This window comes from Mastigoproctus giganteus, chromosome 5 (genome assembly GCF_048544385.1).
Source record: "Mastigoproctus giganteus isolate SK-2022 chromosome 5, ASM4854438v1, whole genome shotgun sequence".
NCBI lineage: Eukaryota > Metazoa > Arthropoda > Arachnida > Uropygi > Thelyphonidae > Mastigoproctus > Mastigoproctus giganteus.
This window is the reverse complement of record NC_143579.1, coordinates 191,867,573-191,885,897: the sequence shown is the minus strand read 5'-3', so window position 1 is coordinate 191,885,897 and position 18,325 is coordinate 191,867,573. Positions and strand designations below refer to the sequence as shown.

The 18,325-nt window shown below is 36.7% G+C and overlaps 1 protein-coding gene across 1 annotated transcript in view; it reads left to right on the top strand.

The window, feature by feature from the left end:
- Positions 1-15,478: 15,478 nt before the first annotated feature.
- Positions 15,479-18,325, top strand: part of LOC150085957 (cytochrome P450 3A8-like) — a 170,193-nt gene continuing 167,346 nt past the window's right edge. The window contains exon 1 of the mRNA XM_090374754.1: positions 15,479-15,585. Coding sequence (XP_090230880.1) covers positions 15,512-15,585 — 74 coding nt within the window. The 5' untranslated portion in view covers positions 15,479-15,511. The remainder of the gene's footprint in view (positions 15,586-18,325) is intronic.

Genomic DNA, 18,325 nt, shown 5'->3' with positions numbered 1-18,325 from the left:
TGTTCCCAAAGCTTTTCGGCTTCTAATAGTGAGGCTGCTACTGTGACCCCCTTTGTCACGGGCAGCTCTTTGTGCTGGTTCGTGATACCACAGAACTCCTGCTCCTCGTGCTGGCAGTTGTCCTAGAAGCTACTTGTGGTGCAGGCTTTCCTTCGGAGTATCTGGCTCCTTCAGACTCTGAGATGTAGATGCTTGAAGAATTACTTGACGTCGTGAGGATTTCCCTATTTATTTTATTCGTGATTTGGTATGATTTTCTGTAGCCATTTTAATTGATGATGTAGTTTTTTTGTTTTGGATTCAGTGATGGCACTATGCTTGTCTGGAGACATAGGGGAATAGGAGTGAATCTAGCCTGCATTTGGAAGCGCCAACACTTGAATCATGGCAAGGAGAACTATCAGTTAAAATAGATGTTCGCCTCTGGTCGTTGTTGGTGGCAAGCTCATGCTTCTACTCTTTCTGCACTTTATCCTAAAAGCTATTGTCAACAAGACAATGCCCACCAAATATGCGCTCATATTAAAGGCTGGATTTACTGGGGTACGGTTGCCCCAGTGCCAAATAAATGCCCCCCCCCCAGACTAACACAATTGCAATAAATAATTAGTTTTTTTTTTTTTAATTGCATTTTATTTGCTATAAATTAATGATCTTTGTTTTATCCATTCATTTCTATCTCTTATTCTTTGGTGTCTCATTCATATTAAAATACTCTGGGCGTATTTGGTAAACGTTAAAAAATGTACTCTTAAAAATATGTGCTCCGGGGCGCGCCAAACTGCCTTAATATAGTATCATTCATACCCCGACAGTGAGTATGTGATGTGGACATACTTCCTTGGCTACCATGTTCACAAACCTGTTACTCATCGAATACATTTGGAAAATGCCGAGATGTTCAATGTCATACTTCTTGCTGATGTGTACCCCATTTTCCCAAGTAAATGCTGCTGACATGGTGCACAAATTTAACGATTTCTTTTCTACACTAATATTTATCCTTCTATTTATTTTGAAATCAATGCGTGCACTTATTTAATGTAGAGCAGTTACAATGATGAACAATGTATAATCAATTATCGTACAAGCATTATTATCACACTGCAAGTCTGCAACTGATATCAGGAAGATAATTCTTAACGCCCTGAATGTGCGAAATTAGTTTCTCGTACGTCACAACACCTTACACAACGATAAGGGAATAAACTGGCAAACTAAAGGACCTTTGTGTTTGATCGGTGTAAAAATTACACTTGAATTTTCCGGCTTTCCGTTTCTAACTTCTTTTACCAAGCTTACTACAGACGGCATTACTTTGTGCAATACAAGGTCGTCCGATAGATAAACTTCTTACAGTAAAACCGTACCGCCAAGTCCTTCACCGTGGGGTAGGGGCTAAACTCTCACAGGATTCCGATAGATTGTTTGTTATGACCAAGTCCCAGAAGGATGCAAAGTGAAAAGAAGCGTTCGAATATCTCGAAGGGGAACGTAGAATTTAATGCCTTCTAAACAGTCTAATGTTCTTAATCACTGATTCATATTGGCTTAGCGGAAAATATAACTGAAGATCTTCCCTTATATCTTGAAACGGAAGTACAATATTATATTACAGCATTTTATACTCAAGCAAAACACATGACATTTTATTTTCTATAATATTTATGAAACTATTGAGGGAAGGGCAAAGATTCCGCTACGTCACTACCTTACTGGTAGGTTGGCACTAGGGCTTGCAAACCGGTTAAATCCGGTTTTCATATTGAGTTGTTAAAACCGAAACCGAGCTTCTAAAACCGGATTCAAATATTTATATTTATTACTCTTAATGTCTAAGATGAAATCAAATGTATGGAATTATTTTGCTCGAAAAAGCAAAGATGAAACACAATGTTCGAAATGTCAGAAGATAATGAAGTCATCTGGAAGATTTACATCATCTTTGATGTTGCATTTAAAGAAAATTCATCAGATTGACATTAAACAAGGTAACAGTGAACCTCCCGTAAAAATGGTAAGAACAGAAAACTTTATCGTTAAAAAATCTATGGAAGAAGAAATTTCAAAATTAGCTGCTTTAGATGGATTTTCTTTTAATTCAATTGCCAAGACTGAGTTTATACAATCAAGCCTTCACCATCAGAGAAATAAATACGATAAATTACCACCAGCCTCAGTGAATGGAGTTAAAAATATGGTTCTGAATTATTATAAAACTAAGAAAGAAGAACTCATTCGGCATTTCAAAAATTCATTGGTTTTGGGTGCACGGTATTCATTGACTCTAGACGAATATACGTCTATACAAAATAAAAGGTATATGAATATAAATGTGCATTCAAAAGACAATCATTGGTAGTTAGGTCTTATTGAGATTAATGGTTCACTTGACAGCAGAAGAACTGAGCAAATTGTGAATGGACACTTGAAGGAATTTTGTTTGAACTTGGATGAGGATATTGTTGTCTGCACCACCGATGGAGCAGCAATGACGATTAAGTTTGGCAAGAAAATTACGCCTAATCATCATCGATGTATAGCCCATTGTATACATCTGTCAGTTATAGATGTATTTTATGAAAAAGCAATCAATTATGGTGCCACAGTCTCTGAGTCTCCCAAAGACAATGAAGAAAATGAAAATAATGAAGAAAGTAGTGATGAAGAAGAAGTTGAAGAAAGACAGAAAGGCATGCTTTATCAAACCGACTTTACCGATGAGCTCATTTATTTCTTCAATCCAATGGCCAATATTGCACAAACTATTAACAAAGTCAGAAAAATTCGCAAGCTTTTACGAAAATCGCCTACCAAAAATGACATATTACAAAATTTTGTTAAAGCAAAATTTAATGGGAAAGAATATATAAACTTATATTAGATTGCAAGACTAGATGGGATAGCACATTCTATATGATTGAGAGATTTTTGAAATTGAAAAATTGCATTCCAAATGCTCAATGTGCAGTACTGTCAACTGAAGCTGTGTCTGACGATGACTGGAAAACACTTGAATTGTTATGTGAAATTTTGCGACCAGTTGAAATGATTCTGAAGGCTATAACCTCAGAAGATACAGACTTACTTAAAGCAGAGTCTTCAATAGAATTTCTGCTTGCTAAGCTTGATACAGCAGAAAACCCATTTGCTTTAAAGTTTCAACAAAGCCTTTTGCAGCGTTACAATGCAAGACGAAATTGCCAAACTGTGGCTTTGCTGAGCTATCTACACAACCCCAAAAAGTTTAGGAAAGAAGATTCAGGTTCAAGAACTTTTGATTTTCCAAGTAAGCAAGTTTTGAAAAAGCATGCTGAAGAGATTTTTCAGAGATTATTTGCAAAACATTCCGAAGGAGTCTTAGCGTTGAATGAAGAAACTGAAAATAAACGAACTGTTATTTTAGAAGAAAACAAAGACTCGTCTAGTTCCGATGTTGGAGATACACTCATGCGAGAGTATGATAGTGTAATAAAGAGATTAACTGAATAGCCTTCAAAATATCTGAGTGAATTGGAAATCAGCAACGAATTTAAAATTTTGGAGGCAACTAGCAGTAGAAGTGAAAAGCTAGAGAAAGTTTATAGAGCACTGCTGACCATTAAACCAACAAGTGTCCAATCTGAGAGAGTGTTTTCGATCACTGGTCTCTTTAACACAAAAATAAGGTCAAGTCTATCAGGAACAATGCTTAATATACCGTGATTTTTAAAGGATCATTTTCAGAAAAAAGCTGAGCAATAAATAGTAAAGTAATTTCCCCAAGCTATTTTTTTTCACATTATTTTTATTTATTTATTATTATTATTATTATAGGGCTTATTATTTTTTTGTTTACTATACAAGAAGATAGTTTTTATTCAAAGGATTTGAATACAATTTGTAATTTTGTATAATCTCAAGCTGGTTACTTTTTTGGAGCATTTTAATTTTTTTATTTTTTTTACTATAAGAGGTGATAGATTTTGTTTAAAAGATTTGATTACGATTTGTACAATCTACCCAAGTTAAATAAATACCTGTGTTATAAGCTTTTAATTATTTTCCCTAAGTCTGAGAAAATCGGTTTTAAGAGTAAACGTCGGTTAAACTCGGTTTTGAAATTTCTCGGTTTTATGCAAGCCCTAGTTGGCACAGAGTGTAGCTATAGCTGAATAGTTTTAATTACTGTATGCTGAACAATTTTAACATCAGTTAACGAGGAATAAATTACAATGGAATTCTTGTTCTCCAAAAATAGTATTTCACAACGTTTGAGGTAGAAGAAAAATTCCTGTCTCACAAAAGCGAGCGAATGAAGGAGCACACCTATAGGATACACAATTGCTTCAGAATCGCACAACGTATGCTGCAATACATGACACAACGACAGGGCCGCCGCAAATGGGTAGACGAGGTAAGCATCGTTTACGGGCGGCAGTTCATGAGGGCGCCAAATTTTTGTTTGATATTGTTTTCTGACTGGTTAACGCTTATCAGTACAGTATTCAACATTTAATGCGGCAAATTTCATTTTGCTTACTGGCGGCACACAGGAACAGCGCTACTGCACAACGATAAGGGAATAAATTGGCAAACCAAATGACCTTGGTGTTTGATCGGTGGAAAAATTACTCTTTAATTTTCCGGCTTTCTGTTGCTAATCTTTTACCAAAGGTACTACAGACGGCATTATTTTGTGCGACACAAGGTCCTCTGATATGGAATTATTCGATATCAACGCTATTCCGAACTGATTATTGTATGTAGCTGCTCTATTGGGAACTTTATACTGATAAGAAAACAGACTTATTTTTCGTTTTACTTTAGAAAGGATTTAATTAAAAGGATTTGGAAACTTAGCATTCAAACAACCACGAGTATTGTTGTTGAAATAGAAAAACAAGAAACTGAAATTAATCATTTTGTAACGATCCATTATCCATTTCCTTCAGTAGACTCCTCCGTAGCCAATTTACCTTTACCTTTTACGCCATCGTGGGTTCAGCGATGGCTACCTTGTCATGTTCATTTCAATTTTCTTTGACAAAGAAGTGTTCCAATTTGGATGACGATGCAGTTTCTTGAAATTTGATTGCGTGTTTTTTTAGAATTAACATGATCTTTGATATCACATCTTCACATCTCCCACCGTGACTTATGTTGATAAAACATGAGTATATTCTGCATTCAGCCTCATTATTTTCATATCCTACCTTTTTTTTTTTTTTTTTTTTATAAAAACTCCATTCTTTCTGGAAATCCTCCTTTTTTTTTTTTTTTTTTTTATAAAAACTCCATTCTTTCTGGAAATCCTCTTTGTAAACAAATTTATGTTTAGGCATTTTTTTTTTTTTTATTATTATGCAGCTTAAACTAATTAAAAACTGTTGCAAAAAATTTCACTTATCTTTATCTATAAACTGATCGAGGAAAGTACTGAACACAAACCGGCTCTAAACAGGCGACGTACAACAGTCTGTGATTGACCACACAATTGAAGACAATGCTACAAACTTTGCTACTGTTTTTTGATTGTGCACAAATACATTTGTACAAAAATGTTCATAAAAAGAAAACTTTCTTGACACCAGGACAGTTTCACATAAACCAGGGCGAATCTCGGACCGGGTCGTATGGACACCCTAACTTACAGGTAACTTTTTTATTTTTATATATTTTTTTTCATTATTGTTCATAGCATTTGCGTGTGTGTATTTTGTTTAATTTATTATTATTTTTGTAATATTCAAAACTTCGACCTGTTTTTTATTTTCTTTGTGAAAATTGTGAGCCCTACAGAACGCCACTCGCATTTGGCCCTTAACTGGCTCTTATTGTAATACTACTGAAATAGTCACAAATCTGTTTATGCAAAGAATGCTTACACGTGGAAAAACTTTCATTACTGATGCAATTCGATTAAATAGGAAAAAATTCTTAATACCCTTTTTTATTTAGTATACATTTCATCTGAGGAATTAGTATTATTGTTTCGTATTCTCGACAGATATATGAATGCCACTGCATCAGTGTTGAATCCAGGGAGTGAGTTTCATCCCCGGTGGAATACAATCCCCCCCCCCGGTGAAAAATAGTAATATTTATTTTATATATTCGTTCGAATATTTTAATATTCGTTCCAAGACTTCGGACGTTGAAATTTTCGCCGCATTTTTTGTTTAATTTCAATTGAAATTTTCTTCTTACTGCGCTCTTTAGGGACCATTTTATAAGTTTACACAGTGTCGAAATTATAAAACAGGAATTCAATAATACTATTGTAATACTACTGAAATAGTCACAAATCTGTTTATGCAAAGAATGCTTACACGTGGAAAAACTTTCATTACTGATGCAATTCGATTAAATAGGAAAAAATTCTTAATACCCTTTTTTATTTAGTATACATTTCATCTGAGGAATTAGTATTATTGTTTCGTATTCTCGACAGATATATGAATGCCACTGCATCAGTGTTGAATCCAGGGAATGAGTTTCATCCCCGGTGGAATAAAATCCCCCCCCCCGGTGAAAAATAGTAATATTTATTTTATATATTCGTTCGAATATTTTAATATTCGTTCCAAGACTTCGGACGTTGAAATTTTCGCCGCATTTTTTGTTTAATTTCAATTGAAATTTTCTTCTTACTGCGCTCTTTAGGGACCATTTTATAAGTTTACACAGTGTCGAAATTATAAAACAGGAATTCAATAAATTTATGTCAAATAAACACAATACTGTACAAAAAATCATCGACTGAAGCAGTGTTTCCCAAAGTGGTGTATCTTACCAGTGGTACACGGCGAAAATAAATCACTAAAATTCAAATGACACGAAATTTTCAAAATAATTAAACGGGTAACATTTCTGGCTGCATAAATTGTAGCTAAATACCACTATTTCGAGTGTCAGCATTTTCATTTTATGGTTTTCAGCTTCCTTTTATTTTCACAAGGGCCTCCGTAGCCAAGTGGTCAGAAGCGGGAGTGCAGTAGCACACGCTCTTTGAGTAGACCGAGGTTCAAGACCCTGACTGCTAAATACGATCGATCTGCCAACCCGCACTGGGCCAGTGTGGCAGATTATGGTCCATTTCCTTCAGTATGAATTGTTGAGGAGGCTTCCATCCTGCAATGGGTTGATAATGGCTGCAGTTTACCTCTTACCTTTATTTTCACGCACACCGTCTCTTGATAGTGTTTCCCAAAAACGGTCTACTTACAACTAATTCTTTGTTTGTATATCGAAAACAAGATAACGGTTGGACTGCAGGCCTTGAATAAAACGGTCTACTTACAACTAATTCTTTGTTTGTATATCGAAAACAAGATAACGGTTGGACTGCAGGCCTTGAATAGGTTCGTTTGAATTGGTTCCTCAGTAATGAATGCTAATTAGAGAGTGTCCCGCGGCTTTCATGGACAGGGAGAGGAGTCTACTGCAGCCACTATTTCTATCGTCCGCAGTTTCGCTTCATGGTTTTCAGATTCTCTTTATTTGTTTTTTTCTAGTTATAAACGCGTAGTAAACTCAGTCTTATTGCATTTGCGATAACACAGATAGCTGTAATTGTGTGGGTTTTTATGTTATTGTGGTGAAATGTGTTTCCCCTTCCATGAAATCTTCAATCATATAAAAAACATGAATAATTTTTTTGAATCTTCTCTTCTTCATTCCTGTATCTAAACTTCGGTGTATGACATAGAGTAAAAAAACATATGATAGAAGTATCTAAACTTCGTGAACTTTTTTACTCTGTCTGGTGTTGCAATTTGTTCATGCCGCGTTCTTTGTTATTGGCGTTCATCTTTTTTACTGTTTTAAATTTTACAACCCCCACTCCATAAAGAAAAAAAAAAAAAAGAAAAGTCAGGGGAGAAATATATCAGATCACAAACTGTTATGTTTAGTTAGTATGAACGTAAGCATAAATTTATTTTGATAACCTTTGGATAATATTCTTCCTATTTTCTGGTTTCATTTAATTTTGTTAATTTTTTTGTTAATTTAATTTAATTGGTAAGATAATAAAGTGAATTTGTATTTTATTTCTTTATTTTTATAGTCTGTGGATAATATTAATCCTGTTTTCGCTTATTACAATCGCTGCTTAATAGAATTAAAATTCAATTCTCAAACATGATCACAATAACCGGTATAGCCTTCAACTGCCATTTTTAGTGAACTGTATGGAGAGTCCATCGTGAACCGATAGTAAAACGGGCTCCACTGTCTTTCATCAGGGCGATCAACTTCGTATAAGGTAGAGAACGTAGAAGTGGAGTTGACTTTTCGTGTTGTGCACGGTGTTCCGTAGTTTTTTTTAGGTGTGAAGTCATAATATTTTTAATGCTGTTCGTTTTGTATCACTTAGGATTTTAGCAGGTTTCATTTATAATAAGAAATAGAATTATCCCTCGATTATGGCCGAAAGTACAAAAGACTCTACTTTCACTTTTTTCTTTTCTAAAAAGCAAAAACTTAGTTCTGAAGTAGAAGCAGAAAATAAACCTGTGATTAGTATCGAGGAAAAAGAAGAGAATGAAGAAACATGGCATCGGCGACAGAAAACAAAGAATAGTAACACAGCCACTAATCCCGACACAGACGAAGTGGAAATTGTTGCAGAAGGAGGTAGGCAAATATACTGAAAAGACGGAATTACATGGTTCCTGGGAAACGCGACGCTGTCATCCCTATCGCTAGTGGACGAACTCACCGCTTGGCAGGTATATAGGTACACTGCGTTCACGTAGACGGTAATTCTATGTTAGTATGGATAAACGTCGTGAGTTAACCGACTTTGAAAGAGGGATGATAGTGGGTGCCCGACGCATGGGTCACTCTATCGCGGAGGTGGTACAGAAATTGTACTGTCCCCGTTTGACAGTATCAAGAGTGTGTCGGGAATACGCCATTTCCGGAATTACATTTCATCGTGGGCAGCGCTGTAGGCGGAGAAAGGTGGTGGATGAACGTGGCCGTTGACATCTGTCTTGCGTTGTTTCAGCCAACTGGAGAGCAACAGTGACACAAATCACCGCCGACTTCAAGGAGGGAGTTGCCAGAAACGTCTCCACCAAGACCATTGGGTGATCATTAGCCACTGTATGTTATGGGAGCCGCCCGCCCATCAGAATCCCATTGCTAACATCACAGCACATGCCTCTGTGCCTTAACTGTGCAAAAGAATATCGTCAAAAGCTAATACTAATTGGAAAGGACAGTCCGTTCAAAGTTACGAAATTTATTGAATAAGTGATAGCACTAAAATAGAGAAATTCACTCTTCTTTTGGATGGGTTCTTAAAAATAAATGCGATCTTTCATTCGTACCAGTGCCAAAATAAGTCATCAATTAAGATTATGATAAAAACAGAATTTTTAATGATATTTACACCTTATGTTTTGAATTAATTTCGCAACCATTTATCAAATAACGTAATATACAACTCAGTACTGATTAGGTGAGTGTTAGTTGCCAAAGCAGCTAGGGCTATGAGGAGTCAATATACTGCATTGTGCCCTGTTATTGCGTGTGTGTGTGTCACTCGGAGTCGGTAAGTTTGCTATTTGGCACAAAAACCGAGTTCCGAGAGTAAAAAGACACCATGCAACCCTCACCTGAGGCTGATTATCTTAACCACGTGTAGAAAAACTCCATAGATATTTATTGTATCATTGGCGAGATTCCAACTCAGTCTTTTCCATCTAGTGTGCGAGAGGTGATTATAACCACCTCACTGCGCCAGTTCATGACACAATCCAGCGATATACTTGCAAGAGTAGAGAATTGAAATGTCGTCTTGTCTGAATAGGCTGGGCTTGGTGCCTATTGTCACTGACCTTTTCAAGTTAGAGTGAGGGCAGAAATTGAATCTCGCAATGTCGCGTCCATAGGATCTTGTCTGTTCTTAAAATGATTGAGCTTTATCCTAACATCTTGTTAAACTTGTATAATAAATGCTTACTTCAAGGTACCTTTCTTGGGATCTGGAAAGTTGGTTTGATCAAGCTGTTAGTTAAGCCGGGTAAAAAACCAAATGACCCAAGAGGGTATAGACCAATTTCGTTATTGGCCAATCTTGGCAAAGTTTTTGAAAGATTGTTATTTTTAAGATTGAACCAAGTCATGGATAAAAATGGTTTGACCCTGCCTTATCAGTATGGTTTCAAGAGAGGGCATTCTACGGAGGATGCCATTAATGATCTCATGAATTTCACCAACCAGGCAGAGGATAAGTATGTGTTAGCCATCTTTATAGATTTTACTGGAGCTTTTGACATGGTGTGGCATGAGAGTATTCTGTCTGCATTAAGGGGTATGCAATGTCCAGACTTATTGTATAGGACGATACAGAGTTATTTGTATTGTAGGAAAATTATACTGAAAGCTAAGCATCTACAGTTTAATAGGAATCTTTCGAGAGGGTGTCCTCAGGGGTCTGTATTGGGCCCACTTTTTTGGAACTTAGTACTTAATTTATGGCTAGAACAATCATTTGAAAATCTGCATAATATTGCTTATGCAGATGATTTGGTTTTATGTATTACTGGTAAATCCAGGGCTGTGCTAAACATAAGAGTGGCCCAGGTATTAGAAAGTCTAGTGTCGTGGGCTGATCTGCACAAACTATTGATATCTACAACTAAAACTGTTATGATGCTTCTCAAGGGGAAAGTAAATTATGCGCGACCGCCAAAAGCTTTAATTAAGGGGAGGCAGATTCCCCTAGTATCTGAAGTAAAATATCTAGGTATAAGAATTGATGATAGATTATCGTTTTTCCCACATTTAAATTACTTACACGAAAAAATTAAAAAATTTAGTACAGCAATAATTCGATTAACACGGTCAGATTGGGGGTTGAAAAGGAAAGTTTTAAATTTATACTACAAGGCAGTCTTCTTACCCATATTTGCGTACGGAGCATCAGTATGGTACTTCAGAGTTACTAACATTAAATTTAAACAGAAATTGTTATCGATTCAGCGCTCAATGCTTTACGTTATTTCTAATTTGTGCAGAACAGTTTCAACGAATGCTATGCAGGTTTTGGCCGGGCATTTGCCTCTAGACTTGTACATTGTGTATCGGGCCCTTTGTTATTACTTAAAAAAAGGCATAGTGGTTTCTTTCATGAATATTACATCTGATGTCACTATAGAGATAGCTAAAGCTAAGAAAAATGTTCTAACACAGTTGATTGGTATGTGGCAACAGAGATGGGATCTTAGTGCAAATGGGGAGGTGACTAGATTGTTTATTCCAACAGTTAAATTTACTTCTGATAGTAACAACAAATGGTTTTTTCCTTCTATGGTAACATCGTTTGTTTTAACTGACCATGGCTCATTGAATTTTAAACTACATTACTTTGGTCTAGTCAGCTCTCCTTTATGCACTTGCGGTCAACCTGAGACTTGGAGTCATTTATTATATGATTGTAGTTTGTATGTTGAACATAGAGAAAGGCTAAAAGTGAAGATTGGCAATTTAGTTAGAGGCTGTGAAAGTGACCTTATTGCTAATCAGGATAAATTTCAAGCACTGCAAGAGTTCTGTGTAACTGTTTTTCAACGGAGAAGACATTGGAATAATCTAATGATTACTAATTAAGATTTGGTTATATACATTTTGATTATTTGTGTTTTTTTTTTCTTTTAGTTTGTGTATATTAGGTGTGTGTATATATGTATTTTATTTATTTATTTATTTTTATTTTTTTTTTTTTTTTTGCTGGCTCTCAGGTGTGGGCAGCCTTGGAGCGGGATTGCTGGCACCCACCGGTATAGCATTACTTCCGGTGGGTGCGGGATTTTTGTGCATGAGGCACTTAAAATAGAAGACCAGGCCCAGCACCAAGTGAATATGGGCGGCCATTAGGGTCTATTCGCCAACGGGGAGCGGCTGTGCAGGTGACAGCTTCTCCCTGATGGCGAAGAGACCTTCCATACAGGTCTATTTTGCAGAGGTTCTGCACAAAGTCAATTTTATCAGGTGGAGATAGACGGAAGTCTAGGTGCCACCTTACACATAATAATAATAAATAAATAAATAAATAATAAATATACTTGCAAGAGTAGAGAATTGCAATGTCGTCTTGTCTGAATAGGCTGGGCTTGGTGCCTATTGTCACTGACCTTTTCAAGTTAGAGTGAGGGCAGAAATTGAATCTCGCAATTCGCGTCCATAGGATCATTGGTAGAGATATTGTTCCACGAAAGCAATCTTACTTTTTTTTTAATTATTGTATTATATATGTGTTTTTGTATGGGCGGCTCCTAGAGCAGAATATGCCCTCCCCCCATTAACCAAAAATTTGAAATTAAAGAAAACGACCGCAGAAGGCGTTCCATAAAAAAAAAAAAAAAAACTCAAAAGCCTGGTTGCCATGCCTCCCATTACGATGATACCTGGACCTGGTCGCCATACCCCCCCCCCTTACGATGATACCTGGATACGCCACTGGACTCACAATAATATAAATAAGTAATAATTTGTGTAGTAGAGCTGAACAAAGTTTCTGAGATTTTGTCTTGGAAATTAAATAAAATTAAATTCTTAAGCAAAATAACTGTTCTTATACTTTAAATGGATCTTGTCAGTTATAGCGGCTTCGTCATTTGGCATGTGTGTGGAAAGCTCTGCATTCAGGTCCAGACCACATTTTCGGTCGGGGTTTGAGTTAGCTGGAAATGCCGGATATTTTTCAGGACTTATTATTATTATTAGCCATATGGTGTGCAAGGAAGCCTGAGACTTATGCTGCACCAGCCAAAAAAAAAAAAAAAATTCCCGCATTACTCTGAGAGAGAGAGAGAGGGTCAGTCAGAAGTAGAAGGGAATCACCAAGAAAGAGAAGAATGATGATATCCAGTTCAAGTACCCTGGGTTTACCAAACCCATAATCACCAGATGTGAGCCTCTGGGGTAAATTTCCAGGAAAATATAATACATATATTACATAATCATTTAATACAATTCTAGTATGCTAATTTTAACTTGTTTAAAACATCGACTGTTTTATCTTTTTTTTTTTTTTTTTTTTAATTCGTAAGTGAAGAAGGTTACGAAAGATAACTTCCAATCGTCATGGCCGGGAAACAGACTAGATTTGAACCTGATTGAAAATTGCTGGAGTGTTACGCGATAGAAAATTGCTGCGAAAAAGCCATCAAACAAGATAACATGTAAGAAACCATTATTCAGATCTTTGTCTACCATGAAGTAAGCAACAATTATATCAAGAATCTGATACACTCCATCCAAGGCGGTAATTTAAAGCTCGTGGTGGGCGAACAAAATACTAATTTGTTACAGAAGACCTAATGGTAACACAACCATATTTGTTTGCAGCTGGTATTTTTTTCCCATGTTATCTTATTACATAAAGTTTTAAAACATTGGTCTCAATGAAAAAGCATTCATATGTGTATTTCTGTGATTATTTATAAATAAATATGTCTGAATAGTTTTCTTATCAATAAAATAAAGAATCATTTTATGTCAGTGCGTAACAAATTTGAGGCTATAGGGCAATTATTTCAATTGTAATTGATTTGGGAGAAAATTTATAAAATTGCACTATTTTAAATAAATACTCATAGCAATATACTTCTTTATTCTTTTTATTTAAAGTGCGTAGTACAATATCGAGGCAACTCATTGTGAGGTGCCTCCATATGTGAGATACCTTTGCGGGTACGCGATGGTCACTCATAATTACTGCTCTCTCATACAGAGTGGAAAAGAATTGCGTTCAAATCCCATGAGGCGATAATGTGGCTGAATTAATGAGTCTCGGAAAAGGGTTATCTAGTTTTTCGTCCTGAAAACACAGATGTGTTTCGTACAGCAAATTGACTAAAGATTACACGCAGTTACAGGCACAATGGGTTGACTCCTCATAGCCTTAGTTGCTTTGGCGCTTAACACCTAACCTAATACTATATGAAATCAATGCATTTATAATAAGGATAACCACAATAGGCAGTTCAAGGTCATTTGGTCTTCCCACTCCATGCACTGTAGTGAATGAGGAGCGGGAAGCCTAGTCAGTAGCCTTCAGCCGTTCTATGGTTTGGCTCTCTCCTGTAGTGGTAAACAGTTTAAGGCTCGACCACTTTGCTCAAGAATATGCCCTGTTGCCCAACATTCTTCTTCCTCTTCACGATGTATTATTAAAGAACTTAAAGGATAGGTGATGGTGCTTACGTAATTTTGTTGTTGCCCATCATTTGCCAGTATTGCCGATCGAAATAAAAACTCCCATATAGGATAATTACGAACCCTTCATATGCGTTTTAAATGTTGCTGGAATTGGACTGCAATCACGAGAGATCTAAACAGTAGTGGTGTTTATAATTTCGGTTGTCCGTCTTGTCTCAGAATGGTAGATTGACTACAGTGCCACTCCATGCACTGTAGTGAATGAGGAGCGGGAAGCCTAGTCAGTAGCCTTCAGCCGTTCTATGGTTTGGCTCTCTCCTGTAGTGGTAAACAGTTTAAGGCTCGACCACTTTGCTCAAGAATATGCCCTGTTGCCAAACATTCTTCTTCCTCTTCACGATGTATTATTAAAGAACTTAAAGGATAGGTGATGGGGCTTACGTAATTTTGTTGGTGCCCATCATTTGCCAGTATTGCCGATCGAAATAAAAACTCCCATATAGGATAATTACGAACCCTTCATATGCATTTTAAATGTTGCTGGAATTGGACTGCAATCACGAGAGATCTAAACAGTAGTGGTGTTTATAATTTCGGTTGTCCGTCTTGTCTCAGAATGGTAGATCGAAATGAAACTAACCCCATCACGATACTCTAAAGATCCCGTCATACATTTGGTTTAGAATATAACCACATGTGCTTATAATAATCCTTACAATTGAAATAACGCCCATATATTTCAAGGTAGAGGATCCGGAAAAAAAATGCAGCTGGCAAAACATCTTAGAACATAAATTTGGTTTGGATCAACTATAAACATGAATTTTAGATGTGACTTGAAGGTTGAAGTGTGACCATCTTGTTTCAAGACGGCGGATATAAATATTAACAACCTTGTAAGATGCCCTAATATCTCTCAATGCATACTAAGAGTCGGAATGTAAGTGAAAAGTTATTAGTGCAATATGCATGCATGATGCTTTAATAAGCTCGCTTTCTGTTTATGGAAAGTAGGATATTGGTGAGAGGGAAAAAAATGGAAATTTGAAGTGCTCAGTTAACTGGACAATTAATTAAAAATAAAATCACATGCTGTAGCAGCCTATTGCTTGCGTAACCTGCTATCCGACTGATATCGCCGTGTTTACTGCACTATAGATAAAAGCACGTATTGTCCATGGCAAGATATCAAAAGCTGCAGAGTCATGTTTGTGCATAAGATTATATAAATAGGAGGGTAGTATCTAGTCGGTGTGGTACGCGGCATCGTAGAATTCACTTTCTATAATTATTTTGTGTGCATCGTTAAATTACTGTATAAGTTATCCTCTTCACCCCTCGATACGATTGAATCATGGAGATTTTCAACGGTGTTGACGTACCCAGTTGGTTACTTGGTGCAATTGCTGTGGTCACCCTTTGCTATCTGTAAGATGGTTTTGTTTTTTTTTTTTTAATCATCATTGTACTATTTAAGAATTAAAAAAAAAAATTTTAGTATACCCTGAAACATAAATTTAGTTTATTTACATATATAAACAAATTAATATGCAGTGTTAATTTAGGGCGCGTTGGAAAATAATAATTCAGGAGGTTTATTGGTTTATAACAAAAAAAAAAAAAAAACAGGCTGTGCGTTACATTTCACGCGCGTTCGATTTGACTTTCTTAAACCGCTTTAAACAAATCAATCTAGTCGTGGTATCTAGTTAATGCTTTTTTCTGTTATTGTAGTAGGGTTTTACCAGCATCAGCGACTAAGGTCATATTGCTCCATGTATACTGTCTGTAAATTGCGTGTGTTCTGTGGTCGATTTTCTGTTTGGCGAACAAAAATTCCAAATTTCCGGGAGAAAAAACCATACTACCTTGCCTGAGACCGACCAACTGAGCTACGTTGTGTAAAAGGCCCATTATTTAGAAAGTTCTAATTTTAATATATTTAATGCAGAAATAATGAGGCTATATAAGAAATAGAGAGATTAAAAATGCAATTTTATTAACTGCACATAAAAAATATAAACATGTTATTCTGCTATTAATACACTCCTGTATACGCCCGTTCTATTTATTTATTTGATTTTTTTTTATTATTATATCAAGTTCAGTCTGCTCGGATAGTACAGTGGTATCGTCACCATCTGCACCCCCCCCCCACACACTCCGGTGGAAAAGGCCCTGGTTCGAACCCCGCCGATGACGTGAGGAACTGTTATTAGCTTTATCACTCCGTTACTGAGTTAGTCGGTCTCAAGCATAGATAGCAAGGTTTTTCCCCAGAAACTAGGGTTTTAGGTCAAGAAAAACAGGCAAATCGACCAAACAGACGTATAATACACATGAGTTATTTGGATTAACTTCACGGGTAACTCTAATGTAATAGTTTGGATAATATCAAGTATGCCACTAAGCTTTAATGTTTTTTTCTTCTCTTTGAGGTTTATTAACTTTAGGAACCATAGTGAGGAGTTTTTAATTTAAAATAAATGTAAAACAGCGGTATAATCTGATATCAGTACGGAATCAGAGGCTCACATCTGGTGAGTATGGTTTGGCACACCAAGGGTCCTGAGCTGGATATTATCATTCTTCTCTTTCTTGGTGATTCCCTTCTCTCTCTCTCTCTCTCTCTCTCTCTCTCTCTCTTTCTCTCTCACAGGGTAATTTAGAATTTTTTTTTTTTTTTGGCTGGTGCAGCCTCAGGCTTCCTTGCACCATATGGATAATAATAATAAAAAAAAAGAGAGGAAAAAAAAAAAGGAATTCATTTTCAAAATGGAGAATGTAAACAAACCGTTTACATTCTCCATTTTTCTTTTTTTCGGCACTGTAAGACATCGGCGCTGTATGTAAACATCCGATATCAATGTGCCGTTAGCTCGAATGTTCCGTTTTTTGGGGTGCCGTCATTCCGATAGTCGACTGTATAGTTAACTCCGTATCAATTAATTACTAAGATTAAGAGGAGGTATCAAAAAGTTAGTAAGCTGACCTAGATAAAACATTAGTACGAAGATGCTGTTTTTAATATAAGTTGTCTACATATTCAATAACTAACTCGCGAAATTTCATTACCGTAGGTGATCGTACACCAGAGGTGGATCCCGGAATCTGAGGAAGGACGCTATGGTTGACAAAGTGGAGTATCGAGCAGTGATCAAGTTCCTGCATTTGCAGGGGATCAAGAAAGCTCAGGAAATTGACAAAGAAATGAAAGCTGTGTATGGGCAGAATTGTCCATCCTATGTAAAAAAGTGGAAATGGCAGTTCGAGTGCGGTCGTACAAGTGTCTTTGACGAGCCAAGGGAAGGAAGGCCATCAAAATCCACAGACAGTGAGACAGTTTCAAAGGTTGAGCAGCTGGTGCTGGGTGACAGACGTGTGACAAATCATTTCATCGCAAATGCAGTGAGAATTAATTATGGGTCTGCCCACAGCATTTTACATGACCGAAAAAACAAAACAAAAAAAAAAAAAAAAAAAACGATTATATTTAGGCCACCCGAATAATTAAATTCATCTGCCATGCTGTGTCTTATGTCTGATAATTGCGTGTGTTCTATAGTCGATTTGTCTGTTTGCAGGACAAAAAACCCCACTTTCTGGAGGAAAAAACCTTTCTATCTACTCCTGAGACCGACTAACTCAGCCACGGAATGAAAAAAGCCCATTAAAGTTGCTCGCGTCATCGACGGGATTCGAACCCGGGCCTTTTCCACCCGGTGTGGGGAGGAGGGTGGCGATACCACTGAGCTACCCATGCAGACGTTTTACATGACCGTCTGCACATGTCTACGTCTCCACACGATGGATTCTAAGGTTGCTGATGCCTTTGCAGAAGCAATGTCGAATGCACTGTTCACGCCAACTGTTAGATTTGTGTAATGCGGATGTTTGATCGGTTGGTGACAAATGACGACTGCTGGGTGTACCAGTTTGATCCAGTGACTAAAGACATGTCAAAGCAGTGGAAGCATGCCTCCACAGGAGTGGAATCGTGATTTCAGGCAAAAAGTGCGGATTCTATGATCAAGCATTAAACAACTGATCCATAGATGGAAGGAATGTGTTACTATACATGGAGAGTACATAGAAAAGGATTAGAGTTTCACCTTTCTATGGCTTTTATTTCTTGGTAAGGGGTACGAACGCTTTGATACCCCCTTGT